This window comes from Cuculus canorus, chromosome 20 (assembly GCF_017976375.1).
Source record: "Cuculus canorus isolate bCucCan1 chromosome 20, bCucCan1.pri, whole genome shotgun sequence".
NCBI classification, from domain to species: Eukaryota; Metazoa; Chordata; class Aves; order Cuculiformes; family Cuculidae; genus Cuculus; species Cuculus canorus.
Genome location: NC_071420.1, coordinates 11,885,075 through 11,900,302, shown reverse-complemented (window position 1 = coordinate 11,900,302; position 15,228 = coordinate 11,885,075). Strand labels below are relative to the sequence as shown.

At 56.7% G+C, this 15,228-nt stretch overlaps 2 protein-coding genes across 3 annotated transcripts; both read right to left on the bottom strand.

Annotated features, from left to right (window-relative positions):
- Nucleotides 1-443: 443 nt before the first annotated feature.
- NSUN5 (NOP2/Sun RNA methyltransferase 5) lies at nucleotides 444-6,738 on the bottom strand. Its single transcript, XM_054084789.1, has 10 exons — nucleotides 6,573-6,738; nucleotides 5,697-5,819; nucleotides 4,745-4,913; nucleotides 3,800-3,908; nucleotides 3,427-3,565; nucleotides 2,712-2,827; nucleotides 2,048-2,226; nucleotides 1,763-1,967; nucleotides 1,525-1,677; nucleotides 444-771 (listed from the first exon to the last, which is right to left on the bottom strand). The coding sequence occupies exons 1-10, from the start codon at nucleotides 6,663-6,665 to the stop codon at nucleotides 582-584; spliced, it is 1,476 nt and encodes a 491-aa protein (XP_053940764.1). The 5' UTR covers nucleotides 6,666-6,738; the 3' UTR covers nucleotides 444-581.
- Nucleotides 6,739-7,836: 1,098 nt separating this feature from the next.
- Nucleotides 7,837-15,002, bottom strand: TRIM50 (tripartite motif containing 50). Of its 2 annotated transcripts, none has more exons than XM_054084787.1 (7): nucleotides 14,720-15,002; nucleotides 12,507-12,933; nucleotides 11,545-11,640; nucleotides 10,246-10,476; nucleotides 9,920-9,942; nucleotides 9,530-9,654; nucleotides 7,837-9,285 (listed from the first exon to the last, which is right to left on the bottom strand). In XM_054084787.1, the coding sequence occupies exons 2-7, from the start codon at nucleotides 12,909-12,911 to the stop codon at nucleotides 8,681-8,683; spliced, it is 1,485 nt and encodes a 494-aa protein (XP_053940762.1). In that variant the 5' UTR covers nucleotides 12,912-12,933; nucleotides 14,720-15,002; the 3' UTR covers nucleotides 7,837-8,680. The 2 variants fall into 2 exon arrangements, with proteins under 2 accessions (XP_053940762.1, XP_053940761.1); XM_054084786.1 differs by having other exon boundaries at nucleotides 7,838-9,285; nucleotides 12,507-12,965; nucleotides 14,724-15,002.
- Nucleotides 15,003-15,228: the final 226 nt, after the last annotated feature.

The window sequence follows — 15,228 nt, the reverse complement described above, 5'->3', positions numbered from 1 at the left end:
CAGGGAGAGCGGAACAACGCCAGGGCACCCCAGGAGCACTGGTTGCAGGGGCTGCATCCCCTCCCTACCCTGCTGGGACAGCCACCTGGGCAGGCTGGGCTTTAACTAAGCCTGCAGCCTTGGATCATTCCTGGTGTGGCTGATGAGGATTTCAGTGTGAATGTGCAATTTTTGTTTTCTTGCTTCCTATGTTCCTGGTTTAAAATAAAACGACAGTGTTCACGCCTGCCTCACGCTGTTTGATTCTTGGGCAGGTGCTACTTTCCAGCACCCTCTGAAATGCATGTCCTTGCCCTGGCTCAAAGGCAGGGGCCAGGAAAGGACCATTACTGTGACTTTATTGCTATCATTTCACCTTTTTCTTCCATTTCACTTCCACTATGAGCAGGGACTGCTGTTTCAGGGCAAAACTGCACAAACACACTGCAAAAGACAGTGAAAAGAGAAACTTTAATCTCTTCCAGCCTTACAAAGGCTGGGTTAAGGAGCCTTAGCGCATAGGATGGTAGAATACCCTCCTCACTCTAGCCAGAGTGTTCCTGGCCAGCCGCTACTGGGCATGGCCAAGACCTAAAAATGTTTCACTCATTCACGCGCTGCTTTTTCCTTTTTCTCTTCTTGGGAGCTGCTCCTGGGTCTGCTCCTTTTCCGTGCTGCAGGTTCTCCTCAGCTGCAACCTGCTGCTTCTTCCTCTTCCTCTTCTTGGAAGCTGCTCCCAGCTTTGTTCCCTTTTTGTGCTGTGAGTTCTCCTCAGCTGCCACTGGCGGGGAGCTGCAGAAGGGAGCGAACAGCCTGAGGCAGCACTGGGGGCCCTCTCGCTGCCATACCCCAGCTCCCGGCCTCTCCGCCCTTGTTTGTGACTGTGCCCCTGGACTGCACTGCAGAGGCTGCAGCACCAATCCTGGGTTCCGTTTTGGGCCCCTTACTATAAGAAAGACATTGAGGTCGTAAAGTGTGTCTAGAGAAGAGAAAGGGGCTGGAGAATAAGAGTTATGAGGAGTGGCTGAGGAAGCTGGGGTTGTTTAGCCTGGAGAAAAGGATGCTGATGGGAGACCTCATCGCTGTCTACAACTGCCTGAAATGAGGTTGTAGCAAGGTGGGTGTTGGTCTCTCCTCCTATGTGACAGGTGACAGGTAACAGGACAAGAGAAAATGGCCTCAAACTGCATCAGGGCAGGTTTGGATTGGACATTGGGAAAAATTTTTCACCGAAAGGGTTCTCCGACACTGGCAGAGGCTGCCCAGGGAGGGGATGGAGTCCCCATTCCTGGAGGGGTTTAAAAGATGGGCAGATGAAGTGCTTGGGAATATGATTTAGTAGTGGACAGGTATAGTTGGATTTAATTATCTCAAAGGTCTTTTCCAACCTAACAATTCTAAGATTCCCACTGCAGCCAGGCCCCTCCATCTTCCCTGCTCCTCGTGCTGGGAAGGCAACACCCCCGGACACTCTGGCTGCCTCAGCACAGCGGTGGTGTCCCCACAAGCTGCTGACGGCCAGCAGAACCCCCAGGTTCCTCTCACCTTGGGGCAGCAGTCCCTTCATTGCACCGCTCCAGGACAGCCACAAAAAAGCCGTGGGTGAGCGTGGCGGCAGGAGAGGCACGGAGGCAGCACTCAGCCCCGGGGAAGGCAGCGATGCCTCGGCAGGGCCAGGAAGGGAAGGCGTCCACCAACCTGTGGTGTGAGACACGGGTCAGTGCCGAGCCCTGCAACCCCCATGCTGCGTCCCCACACGCCGTATCCCCCCGTGGCGCCACACCTGAAGGCTGAGCTCAACTCCTGCAGCACCACATGCAGCACGTCCTCATTCTCTTCCTGGTGCACAGAGCACGTAGAGTAGACCAGGCGCTGGAGAGCTGGGAAGCTCAGGGCATGGCTCAAAACCTTGCGCTGGAAGGTAGCCAGCGCCTGCAGCCGCTGGGCAGTCGGGGCAGCCTCCTCCTGTGGCACCCGGTTCACCATTCCTGCGGGATGGCAGACGTTGTCCGGGTGCTATGTGCCCAGAGCCCAACTACGGGCAGGCGGCCAGAGCCCCGTGTGTTACCTGAACCGCTGCAGGACGGGTCGAGGAGGATGTAGGCCACATTGCGGTACTTGGGGTCTCCAGGATCCACAGTCAAGAAGTCCTGCTGGGCAAGCTGGAAGGCGGTGACACCAGCCCGCATCAGCAGGGTGTTCATGGTGGCCAGGCGCTTGGTGTCCACATCAAAGGCAAAGATCTGGCTGAAGGCAGAGCCCGGCACCCAAGAGAGGAGTGAACATCCCAGGAACCATGGCTCTGGATCACAGGCAGAGCTTGCGTGGGAGCTGCTCCCCAGGCAGGAGCACAGAGCGGGGCTGGGGCTGGGCAGGGTCAGGCGCTGGGAAGTTGCCCTGAGCAGTGGTGGCTGCCCCAACCCTGGAGGTGTTCAGGGCCAGGTTGGATGGGGCTCGGAGCCCCTGATCCAGTGGGAAGTGTCCCTGCCCATGGTAGGGCGTGGAACTGGATGGGCTTTGAGGTCCCTTCCAACGCAAACCACTCTGTGATTCTATGAACACTGAAGTGAGTTCATGTCCTCTCAGACCCCGAGCCCACGCAGCAGGCACAGCCTGAGGCAGGGGACAGTTGGAGAGGCTGCAGCTCTTCCTGCCACCCTCTCCTCCTCTCTCGGGGAGACCAGGGCCCACTACACCTCTGTCCCTCCCCCTGGCACACAAACCTCCCTCACCCCTTGTTCTTCAGGATGGCAGCCAAGTGGCTGGTCTTGTTCCCCGGGGCAGCACAGGCATCGATGACGTGTGAGCCAGCAGCGGGGTCGAGGAGGAAGGCAGGGAGGCAGCTGGCCTGCAAGAGGGCAAAACCGTGTCAGAGGAGCAGGCCCTGACCCAGCCATGGGGCAGCCCAGCCCACACCACCCACCCCAGGGGGCCTCTGCCTGGCTCACAGACCCAGAGAAGGGAAGGCTGTGGGGAGACCTTAGAGCAGCTTCCAGCACTGAAAGGGGCTCCATGAAAGCTGAGGAGGGGCTCTGGATCAGGGAAGGCAGGGATAGAACAAAGGGGCACAGTTTTAAACTGAAAGAGGGGAGATTGAGACGAGATCTTAGGAAGAAATGTTTTGCTGCGAGGGTGGGGAGGCCCTGGCCCAGGTTGCCCAGAGCAGTGGTGGCTGCCCCATCCCTGGAGGGGTTCCAGGCCAGCTTGGATGGGGCTTGGAGCTCCTGATCCAGTGGGAGGTGTCCCTGCCCATGGCAGAGGGTGGAACTGGATGTGCTTTGAGGTCTCTTCCAACCCAAACCACTCCATGATTCTAAGATGGAAGGCTTTGCTGAACTGAACTTACAGTCCTCTTGCAAAATGTTTCCATAAGTTGTTTTTCACTAAGAAATCAGTAGGGAGGAAGGGACCCCCTGAGTCTGTGGTTTCCCCTCCCCAGCTCCACACCTTGTCCTGCAGAATTATGTGTCCTGAGGTGTACAGCAGATTGTCATGGAAGTCCGTCTGTGGAGGAAAAACCAGCAGCTCCGGGAGATGAAGATCCAACAGGAATTTCTTCCCAGAAAGGGTCCTTAGATCCTCCACGCTGTCCAGGAGGCACAGGGAGAATCACCACACAGTCTTGCTTCTGCTCACCCACACCAGAGCCCAGGCTGAGGAAACTCCTGCTCCCCAACACCCACAGAGGCACAAAGAGTGGGGAGTGGTCAGGACCACAACCTGGACACCCCGAACACCTCCCCCGCCCACAGGACCCCACGCCAAGCCCTTGCCACTCGCTGACACCTCAGACAAGGTGAGGTGGTAACACAACTCTTACCTGGCTGCCTTGCCCAGGTAGGAGTAGCCCTGGCGCTTGAAGAAATCAATCACATCATCCACGCACGTCTTCAGCGTGTTCACTCGCACATAGCGCGGTACCTGGGGGGCTGAGGGGTCGGGGGGGTCAGGCAGAGCCAGAGAAGCGAGGCAGAGCCCCGCTGCCCCAGTGAGAGTGTGGCTACTTGTATTTTTACAAAATAGAAGTTATAGCACTTTTTCACGATGAGGCTGGGGAGGCCCTGGCCCAGGTTGCCCAGAGCAGTGGTGGCTGCCCCATCCCTGGAGGTGTTCCAGGCCAGGTTGGATGGGGCTTTGATCCAGTGGGAGGTGTCCCTGCCCATGGCAGGGGGTGGAATTGGATGGGCTTTGAGGTCCCTTCCAACCCACACTATTCCATTATTCTAAGATTTGTCCAGCTTTGCTGAACTGAACTTACAGTCTTCTTGCAAAATATGTTTCCATAAGTTGTTTTTCACTAAGAAATTGCTGAACAGATAGATTGGAGAAAGAAATAATAAGATAATGTAAGAGATAATACCTTCTGGTACAGCACAAGATATGCTTAGGAATGTAAGTACTGACAAACAACAGGTTGGGCCAAGAAATCTAACATGGAAAATTTAACCTTTGGGATAGGCTGTGAATTTGAGGAGCAGGGTGGTCCTTCCTTAAAAGAAATGGTATAAAAAACTGTGTATTTTTGACACAGCGAGCACTTTCCTTCTTGTCAGAAGGAGGTGCTCCCATCATTGCAATAAATAACACTGCTTCACAAGCTGCGTGCCTCAGTTTACCTGCTTGGAGCGTTTCTCACAACAGCACAGAGTGAGCACCCAGCACCTCATAGAATCATAGAATCACTAGGTAGGAAAAGACCTTTGAGATCGAGCCCAACCGTGCCTGTCCACCACGAAACCATAAATCCTATCCCTAAACAACTCACCGTCTGGTCTCGCTGATGGCACCAGCAGGTCCTCGTTGCGGCTCACCTTCTGCTGCACCTTCATGCGGGCCAGCTCGGCCTCCAGGCGGGTTCGGTGCCGACGCAGCAGCGCCTTCCAGCGACCCCCACACCGCAGCCCCTTGCCGAAGAGTAGGTCATACACCAGCACCTGCGGGAGTGGGGGGATACAAGGAGTTAGTATGACGAAAAAATGGAATATTTTGATTTAAGCTGAAGCAGAATTCTGTTTGATCCAAGTCACTGTACTTCTTGAAAGTTGGACAGAATGTCTGTCTGACAACACGGTTTTTACAGCATGTTTTCTTTCCAGCAGTGTTTTTCCAGACAGTTGCACTCTTCTTGCACTCTATAATTTCTTTCGGAAATGATAACATCTGGTGTTCAGTGTGATCTGTGCTGAACAGAGGTGTCTCCTGCTGGTGCAAGAAGTCATTACTATTCCAAAAAGTGGAATATTTTTGATTTAACCTAAAGTAGAGTTCAGTTTCATCTCAGTAATTGTACTTTTTAAAGTCAGAATGTCCCTCTGACCACATGTTTTCTTTCAAGTGGTGTTTTCCAGCCACTGTTCATTCTTTGGAGATGGTAACGCCTTGTGTTCAGTGTGATCTGTGCTGAACAGCGGTGCCTTCTATAACCATCTCTGTGTGGAGTCTTTCCCCATCTCAAATGCCAGGTCAAGCAGAGCTGGCTCCAAAGCTCCACATTAGTGAGAGATTTGACTGCTGTGAAGTTCATAATGACATTAAAATTAAACCTTGGAAAGTAATAGAATGGGCGTAACATTTCTGGGGAGATCACTGCCTCGTGCTGCCCAGGCCTGATAAAGGATGCTGACTTTCTACAACTCCAGAATGAGTCCTGGAGAGTTGGTTTGCTGGCATTTTCAGCATCAGGAGATGCTGCCCAGCCCCCGCCAGCCCCCTGTTACCTTGGCAAGCTGTGGGGACAGCTTCTTCTCAGCCTGCAGCAGCGCGGAGCCTGACAGCAGCTTCTCGAGCACCGGGGCGAAGCGCAGCGTCTCGCACACCAGCGCATACAGCAGGCGAATGCGCTGCGGGCAGGGGGCGAGACATCACCCCAGGGCTGAGACCCCCGCCCCTGTCCCCGACCCATTTCTCCTCTCTGACCTCCTCCTCTCTGTCCCCCTCTCCCTGACCCCCCTCCTCTCCCTGATTCCCCCCCACCCCTCACTCCCTTCTCCTTCCTTCCCCTCCCTGATACCTCCCAACCCCCTCCTCCTCGTTGACCCCCTCCTCCTCCTCTCTGACATCCCCATCCATCATACCCCATTCTCCTGCCCTGGATCGCCCTCCTCCTCCCCGTCCCCCCCTCCATGACCCCCTCGTCCCTGAGCCCCCTCCTCCTCCTTGACCCCTTTACTCCTCCCTCACTCCTCCTCCTCCCTGATCCCCCCCTCCTCCTTGACCCCTCCCCGACCCCTATTCCTCTCCCTGACTCCCCTCTTCCCTCCTTGGCACCCTCCCCTTGAGCCTGACCCCCTTCTCATCTCCGACCCCCTCCTCCGCCCTGAACCCCCACCCCTCTCCTCCCCTCCTCTCCCTGATCCCCCTCCCGACCCCCTCCTCCTCCTTGAACCCTCCCTCCACGCTCATCCCCCTCTTTCTCCCCCCTCCTCCTCCTCCCTGTCCCTCCCCCCCACCCCTTCCCATTCTCCCTGACCCCCTCCTCTCCCTGACCCTCCTCCTCCTCATCATCATCATCACCCCCATCCCTCACGCCCCTTCTCCTCCCCCCGACCCCCTCCTCTTCTCATTGATCCCCGCCGACCCCTCCCCCCCCGCACCGGGAAGCCGCTGTTGTACACGAGGCTCTTGAGGCCGCCCTGTCCCCGCTCCAACCCCTGCAGGACGGCGGCGGCCGCGCTGTACAGCGACATCGCCCGGTACGTGCGTGCGGCCGCGCCGGCAGCGAGCGCGCGGTGGGGCCCGGAAGGGGGCGGGGCCCGGAAGGAGGCGGGGCCCGGAAGGAGGCGGAGGAGTGTGAGCCTGACGCCTGGAGGGGGCGGGGCGTGGAGGGGGCGGGGGCTGGGGAGGAGCGGGGCCCGGGGGGAATGTGAGTCTGCGGCCGTGAGGGGGCGGGGCCTTGCGGGGGAGGGGGCGGGGAGTCTTCCTGCCCAGGAGGCGGCGCGGGATGTGGGAATGGGGCATGGGGAACGGGAGCGGGAACGGGGAACGGGAATAGGGAGCTGGAATAGGGAATGGGAACGGGGAACGGGAATGGGAATGGGGAATGGGGAATGGGAACAGAGAACAGGAATGGGAATGGGAATGAGAACGGGAAACAGGAATCGGAAATGGGGAATGAGGAACATGGAATGCGGAATGGAAACGGGGAATGGAGAATGGGATGGGGAACGGAAATGGGGAATGGGAACGGGGAATGTGGAATGGGGAACATGGAGTGGGAATGGGAACGGGAATGGGGAATTGGGAATGGGACAGGGAACGGGAATGGGAACAGGGAACATGGAATGCAGAGTGGGAACAGGGAATGGGAATCCAGAAATGGGAACAGGGCAGGAATGGGGAGTAGGAACAGGGAACAGCAAATGGGAACGAGGAATGAGGAACGGGAAACTGGGAATGGGAACAGGCTGGGAATGGAGAAGGGGAATCGGAAATGGGGAATGAGGAATGGGGAATAAAGAGGGCAAGACCAGGGAATGGGGGACTGGGAATGGGAATAGGGATCGGCGAATGGGAACAGGGAACGGGGAATGTAGATTGGGAACCGGGAATGGGGAACGGGAACAGGGAAATGCAAATGGAAACAGGGAATGGAGAATGGAAATGGGAAATGAGGAATGAGGAACGGAGAATAAAGAGGGCTAGACAGGGAATGGGGAGCAGGGAATGGGAGATGGGGTGGGAACACAGAACAGGGAATTGGCAAGCGAGAATGGGGAATGAGGAATGGGGAACTGGATGTGACAGGGAACGGGGCGGGAATGGGGAACAGGGAATGGGACAGGCACAGGGAACAGGGCATGGGGAACATGGAATAGGGGGTGACCAGGGAATGGGGCGGGAACAGGGAGCAGGGCATCCAAGTGGAGACCAGTGGCATCTGGTGTTCCACAGGGGTCAGTACTGGGACCAGTACTGTAACCAGTTTGGCAGGGACACCTCATGTGCAGGAACAAATATTTACCCTGGGAATGGTGTATTTTGTGTCCCAGCCTCTCTCCAGTCAGCACAGCCTGGCTGCAGATCTTGGTGCCAAGCCCAGAAGGGGTCCTGGTGGCTTTCTGCGCTCAGAAGGGCAGACAACGCGCCGTGCACCACTGGGAGCTGCCAGGACAGTGGGATCCTGTTCCCCTCTGTATGCGAGTGCCCGGCCCCACTGCCCTGGGCAGCCCAGGCCTGGTGTCCCGCCTGGCTCCTCATGCCCAGGCCTCCCAGTGACCGTCCCTGTGCAGCTGGAATCACTGCCTGGGCAGGCTGGCATCCTCCTGCTTGGCACTGGCCCCTGCCACCCAGCCCTCTCTGCAACCCTGTGCCTTGTCAGCCCCACATCCCGCAGCCCTGCGGCTGCAGGTGGCTCCGCAGAGACTATACTGGTGTCAGCCAGCTCGCCCAACACAAACTCTGTTTATTCAGAACAAAGATGCCAACAAAGAGCCCTGGATGCTCACGGCTCAAGCGTTTCAGCTCCTTTCCATAGGGAGATCTTCACAGGGTGGGTTTTGGGTCAGCCTCACAGGGTGGGGATGGGGATTCCAAGGTTAAGGCTAACGTTTTATGCTCTTAAAGGAGAGGGGAAGGAGCCTCCTGTGCTGCTGCACCTTCCTCTGCGGTACCACGACTTCCACTGCAGGACAACCCTGCACACAGCAGGACTCAGCTTTTGGCCACAGCCCTCCCTGGCCACAGCCTTGCCCCACTGGCTGAGCTACAGCTTCGTGGGCTCTTCGGAAGCACAGCTGGTCGGTGCCCTAGGGTGCCGGCTGGTGGCGGGTGCCGGTAGGATGATGGGGGGTGAGTAGGGCCCTCGCTCGGGCCAGCACAGGTCCATGATGGGGTAGAGCTGGCCCTGGAACTCCGCCTGGAAGGTGTAGATGGGGCTGAGCTCATCAGGGTTGTCAGCATTGTAGAAGGTCAACTCTCCCTTCTCGTAGTGCAGGTAGATGCCGATGCGCTGGGGCCGGGTCGCCAGCGGCAGGGTGACCCGCGGGGTACTGAAGGCCTCGTAGACCTTCCCTTCCTTCAAGCCAATGAGCCACACGCCATTCTCAGGAGATTTGCTGAGCTTCCCTTTGCGGCTGACTGTGCCCTTGATGATGCCCACGCGCCAGTGGTTCCTGGTGCCCACGATCACCTCCCAGTAGTGCTGGCCACAGGAGAAGCCCTTGCAGGTGAGGATGCAGTTGCTGGAGTCAAAACGCTTGGGGTTGCTGTCCCGGCGCTGGTAGAGCCCACACTGCACCACCGTGTCACCCTTGAAGAGCTCCAGGAGGGGATGCGCTGTCACAGGATCCAGCTTCAGCGTCTCCGGAGCTAAAAGGAAAGCACACAGGCTCTAGGCACAGGAGCGGGCAGGGGGCTGGCACAGCTGGACGGGCTGGCACTGCTGGACCCTAAGTGGCTGGAGTAGAGGGTTACACCAGAGCAGGCTGCTGCTGGCGTGAGACACAGCTAGCCATGGCTCCAGGAGCTCTGCTTGGGACAAGGAGCGTACAAGCAAAGAGCAAGATGAAGGCTGGGGCAGCACAACGCTGGCTGAGCCAGGGCAGATCAGTACCTGGCAGGACACGGCGGTGCAGGCGCTTCCACACAGTCATCTTGATGTCATCTTGGTGGAAGCATGGCTTAAAGGACACTGGGCTGAAGATGCCATCGCTGGAGTGCAAGCTGGGGAGCTCTGACCTGGAAAGACACAGCAGCCGTGACACAGAGGATGGAGATGGTGTGTAACCTCACCTGGCTGCTGTGTGTGATGGAGCCAGAGGTGCCTCACCAGCTGCTCTTGCCCTCTTCTGGGGCTAAGCACATGGTCGTAGCTCTCCATCACAACAGCAGTGCCCATGCGAGGATGCCCCAGCGTCACTGGGATGCCCACTGGCCTGGGGCCTCTAGCCCTGGTGTGGAGGCACTGCCAGCTCCAGTGATGCTGTTTTCTGCTACCACTCACCTGAACTGGGAGGAGCCGTATTTCTGGAAAACACAAGAGAAAGAGAGAGTTGGTGGTGGGAGACTGACAGAACGCAGCTCCTCTGTGTGGTTCACAGCAGTACATATCCATGCCCTGGGCTGGAGAGGGCAGGGCTCTCCTCCTGGGACAGCTAAGGGTGTTGCCTCTAATGGAGGTCAGGTCTCTCCCATCGGGTGAAGGCCTGGCTGGGCAGAGGGCACCTACATCATCTTTCTCATGGTGCTTAGTCCTTCTGCCCAGGACAGCAGGCCGAGGGCTGGAGGGCCTGGCTGACTGTCCCTGCCTTCACTAGCAAGTGTGCTCACCCGGACAAAATCAAGCTGACTTTCGTTGCTGAACGCCTCCAGAGAGCTCTGCATCTCCTTAAGCCTCTGCAGGGCATCTGATGTCTGCTTGACCTGGGACTCAATGGAGGTGATAAGCTGGGCTGCCTTCCCCTCGATACTCTCCAGGAAGGTGGCCTTCTCCTCGTCGATGTACCTGTGCAGCTCCTGGAACTCCTTCCGGATCACCCACTTGAAGACATCTGCTTCATTCTGCCAGGAGACAGCAAACAGCTGTGAGGGGGCTCCCTTGCTCCATCCCCTTCACTCGCTTTTTGGTTGCCACGAGCAATGTCAATGTGTCCCACCAAGCCACCCTCTGCTGGCTTTCCAAATAAAGAGCAGCTCTCCACAGCAGGATAGTTTTATCCCGCTGCCCTCAGCAGCTCACAACCATGGCACCCTGACTTACACCTCTCCTCCACCATATTTTGGTTCCTGATGTCCCAAGCAGCTTCATCAGAGCCTTGAAAGAGCTCTTGGATCCTCTGCTCCCAGGGGACATCCTGTGAACTGGGCTAAGGCAGGGGAGGAGTACAGTTCCACTTTCACTTGGGTTGAGCCCTTCTGAGGAGCTTCATTGGGAAGCTTTGGCCTCAGAAGGGATGCCAGAAGGTCCCTTGGAGACATCTAGTGGGTGGGAAGTGGACACACAGCTAAACCAGGCATAAACTCGACATGGAAGCAGTGGTGTTGCTCTGACTGGGAAGCCTGCTATGAGTGGGGTCCTTTCCACCTCTTATCTCCCCACGTCTAAGGACATTGGTCAAATCAGCTCTGACTGCTGTTCTTGCCAGGATGCTCAGCCAGGGCTACATCACCCTTCCCGAAAAAAGGTCTGTGTTTAATCCCTGAGCTTTGTGGAGAAAACAAACCTCAGGGAACTGAGTGGAAGATAAGGACTTTAAATTGGAAGGGGGAAGACTTAGATTAGACATTAGGAAGAATGATGAGAGTGGGGAGGCCCTGGCCCAGGTTGCCCAGAGCAGTGGTGGCTGCCCCATCCCTGGAGATGTTCAAGGCCAGGCTGGATGGGGCTTGGAGCAACCTGACCCAGTGGGTGGTGTCCCTGCCCATGGCAGGAGGTTGGAACTCAATGGGCTTTGAGGTCTCTTCCATCCCAAAACATTCCATGATTCTACAAGCCCCGCTATCCCTTGGAAGGGGAAAGTGGAAAAGAGGATTAATGGAGGAAAACTGGGGAGACCCAGGAGCAGGGGTTGCTCCATGGGCTGTGTGAGACACAAAGAACTCGGAGGCACAGGCTCCCTTGGCACTCACTGCAATACGGCTTTTGTTGTTGATGAGCTTGTTGAAGTGTTCATCCAGGTTCCTCTTGTAGTGGTGGACATCAGTCAGCAGCACAGACAGCTCCTCCTGAAAAGACACCACCTCTGTAGCAGCCTCCTCAATCAACAGGCAGTGCTTGCCAGCTCCCCAAGGACAACATCACCCTGAGAAGCCACATTCTCCTGAGCTCTCTCTAAGCTTTCTGGGGCCCTGCATGTCCTGCTGATCTTTGCTCTCTTGATCTGGAGGATCTGGGGTTGCCAGAGCCAGGAGAGTGATTCTGGGCGCTGCTCACCAAGTTGTCTTGCTAGGAGCACCAAGTCTCCGTGCTCATTCCCAACCCTCTGTATCTCACACCATGTGGTTGCTCTGCACCAGGCAAAGTGGGTGGCAAGTGGCTGCAGACCAGCACCAGACAGGTGGCACCCTCGCAGCACTGGTGCCAGGGGCCTGGCCAGGGCAGCAGTGTTTCTGGTGCCTCCTGCTCTTATCTTCGCCGTGTCAGGAATGGAGGGGACGGGTGGCCCTTTGCTTTTCCATTCCTGGGGCTTTCATGTGACGCTAGGCAGGGGATGCCAGCTGTTTACTCTGCCTGGCTGGAGCTCCCGTTTCCCGGCCTCCCAGCTCTCATGTGGCACCTCACCTCAGCCCTTATCTCCAGGCTCTTTGATGGTGATTACAAACAGTCTTGAAAGGCACTGGCCGACACTCCCTTACCCTGTGCTCTCCCCACCACGCTTCAGCCATCAAAACCATGAGCCCTCTCAGCCAGGGAATGTGTTCAGCCTGAGAAACGGCTGCTCCTCAGATGTCTGGCTGCGCTGTGGAACTACGCTCCCCACCCTGGCATCATTTCCAACCTGTCCTTTAAAGGGCAGGGGACATTTGGCCAGCAAAGCACTGCAGGTGCCTTAACCCCATCCCAGGAGCATTGGCTGGCTCTGCCTGCTCACCTTCATCCGGCAATATGCCGTAGAGATGGGGGTGATCTTATGCTGGCGGTGGTTGCCGATGGTGCCACACAACCCGCAGATCACCTCTTGGTCGGCCTCACAGAAGAGGCTGAGGGGGTTTTGGTGCATTGGGCAGGACTCTGGGGTGGTCTCTGCCTCGCCTCGGCTCTGCAGTGCCTCGATGACACGGGCCAGTGTGACGTTGGGTGGCGAGGCGCTGCAGTCCACCGTTTGGCGGCACACGGGGCACAAGAACTGCCTGTCCAGCTCTTCAGAGAGTGACACCACACAGGACTTGCAGTACGAATGCCCACACTGCAGCATCAGGGGCTCCTTGAAGACCTCCAAGCAGATGGGACAGAGGAGCTGGTCCTCCAGGTCATCAATGCTCATCTTCCGAGCCATCCCACCCCCTTCCTGTGCAGACCTGGCCAGGGAAACACAGGTGGGACATCAGTCCTGTTTCAAGAGCAAAATAAGCAGAGATGAGTGAAGACAGAGGTCAGCACCTGGGGGAGGTGAGAGACCTCCAACTCCCAGCAGCAGCAGAGACTTATTGTTAGGCTCCACTCATTTTTAGTCTGAGTTGCTTGTTCTAACCCAGGCTGGGTTTGGGCTCTGGAGTTTTGAGCTCACACACGGCCACGCCTGCTGGATCTGCCAATGGTGTCAGAAGCCACCACCAAGCTGTTCCACCAAGGGCCTTTGCCTGGCAGAGCTGTTGGCCCGCAGCCCACCTGAGGGCAGTTTGCCTGTCTGGAAGGGTTGGAGGCAGAGCCGAGAGGGAGCTTCTGCTCAAAAATTCCAATAATAACCCTGGCTTGTGTGAATAGAACACCTCCCCTATGAGGAGAGGCTGAGAGAGTTGGGGTTTTTCAGCCTGGAGAAGAGAAGGCTGCAGGGAGAACTTAGAGCAGCTTCCAGTCCTGAAAGGGGCTCCAGGAAAGTTGGGGATGGGCTCTTGATCAGGGAGTGCAGGGAGAGGATGAGGAGGAATGTTTCTGAGCTGCAAGAGGGGAGACTGAGATGAGATCTTAGGGAGAAATGTTTTGCTGTGAGGGTGGGGAGGCCCTGGCCCAGGTTGCCCAGAGCAGTGGTGGCTGCCCCATCCCTGGAAGTGTTCCAGGCCAGGTTGGATGGGGCTTGGAGCCCCTGATCCAGCAGGAGGTGTCCCTACCCATGGCAGGGGAGTGGGACTGGATAGGCTTTAAGGACCCTTCCAACCCAAACCATTCCATGATTCTATGATTTCTACAGACCCCACTGGCTTGTTGTCTCAGCCACCCTCAGGTCTGGCATTAGCTACAGCGATGTGTCTAAGCAAAAGCAGAAGAAAATGACAAAGAGCACATTTACCTCAGAGGCAGGGACAACCACCACACAGTAAGTACCTGTGAGGCTGGACTCAACGCATAGGAGGGTTGGGAAGCTGAGGCACAGCACACAGGGCTGCGGCTGCCGCTCAACCCCCTGCAACACACTGCAGTGTCGACACTTGGGGCCAGCACCCCCAAGGGACTGAGCCCAAAGCCCTGCCTCTCCCACCGGCCTGAGGCTTCACGTGGGCAGCCTGTGGAGCTCTAAGGTCCAAGCAGCATTGCCTCCCCTCCCAGCACTGTAGGACAGAACTGCCAAGATCCTGGGCAAGTCAAAGTCATGACCCAAAGTTGAAGAAAATAAACATGAAGTCACAGACTGTCTCTGGGGAAAGGGGAGGCTGTGACCTGAGCTCAGCTTTTATCGTGAATTTCTATTGGAGCCTGGTGAATCAACGGAAAGTTCAATGTCAGCCTGTGACCCCATCAGACACCGTAGGACCCTGCACAGGGAATCATGGAATCATTGAGGTTGGGAAAGCTCTCTAAACTCATCCAGCCCAACCGTCAGCCCAACCCCAGCACGTCTGCTAAACCCTGTCCCCAAGTGCCATGGCCACATGTTTTTTAACCCCTCCAGGGATGGAGACGCCACTACTGCCCTGGGAAGCCTCTACAAGGGCTTCACCACTCTTTCAGTGAAGATGTTTTCACTGAGCTCTAATCTAAACTTCTCCTGGCACAACTTGAGGCCTTTTCCTCTCATCCTACCACTTGTTATTTGGGAGAAGTAACTTCAGCTCAGTAATGTCAGTAAACTTCAGTTGCTCCCTCTGAACACACAGAAACACCTCCCAGAAACCCAAATAACAGCCTCCCGCTTGCCACGCCACTCACGTGCCTTGTGCTGCTTCGTCCCAGCCCTGGCTCAGGCTCTGCTCATCCCAGTGCACTGGATCTGATGGATGTCACTCAGCTTCTTCTGATGAAGCTGAAGATTTCAACCCCATTGGAGGGGTGGACGGGGCAGGTGATGGGACTGGTGGCCCCACAACAGGACAGGGAGCCAAGCTGATCCCCTCTGGCAGTCTCAGCCCTGCCAGAGATCTCCCTGCTCCCCAAAGAGAGGCCAGGCAACCTCTTGTCCCCCTCTACTGCTCTGAGGAGGTGACACACCCCCGCCAAGGGCTGCCCACCAGCACACAGGTACGGGCACACACGTCTTATGACTGCCTGGAGCTGTGATAAGAGCCAGCCGTGTTTGCCTCCCTGAGCAGCCAGTCTCCGAGTCCACTGGGAGTTTCACTCTTCTGTGCTGCTTGAAGCTGCAGAAACATTCTGACCAAAACACAGCCTTATCAACTAAAGCTCTTTCATAGAATCATGGAATGGTTTGGGCCAGACAG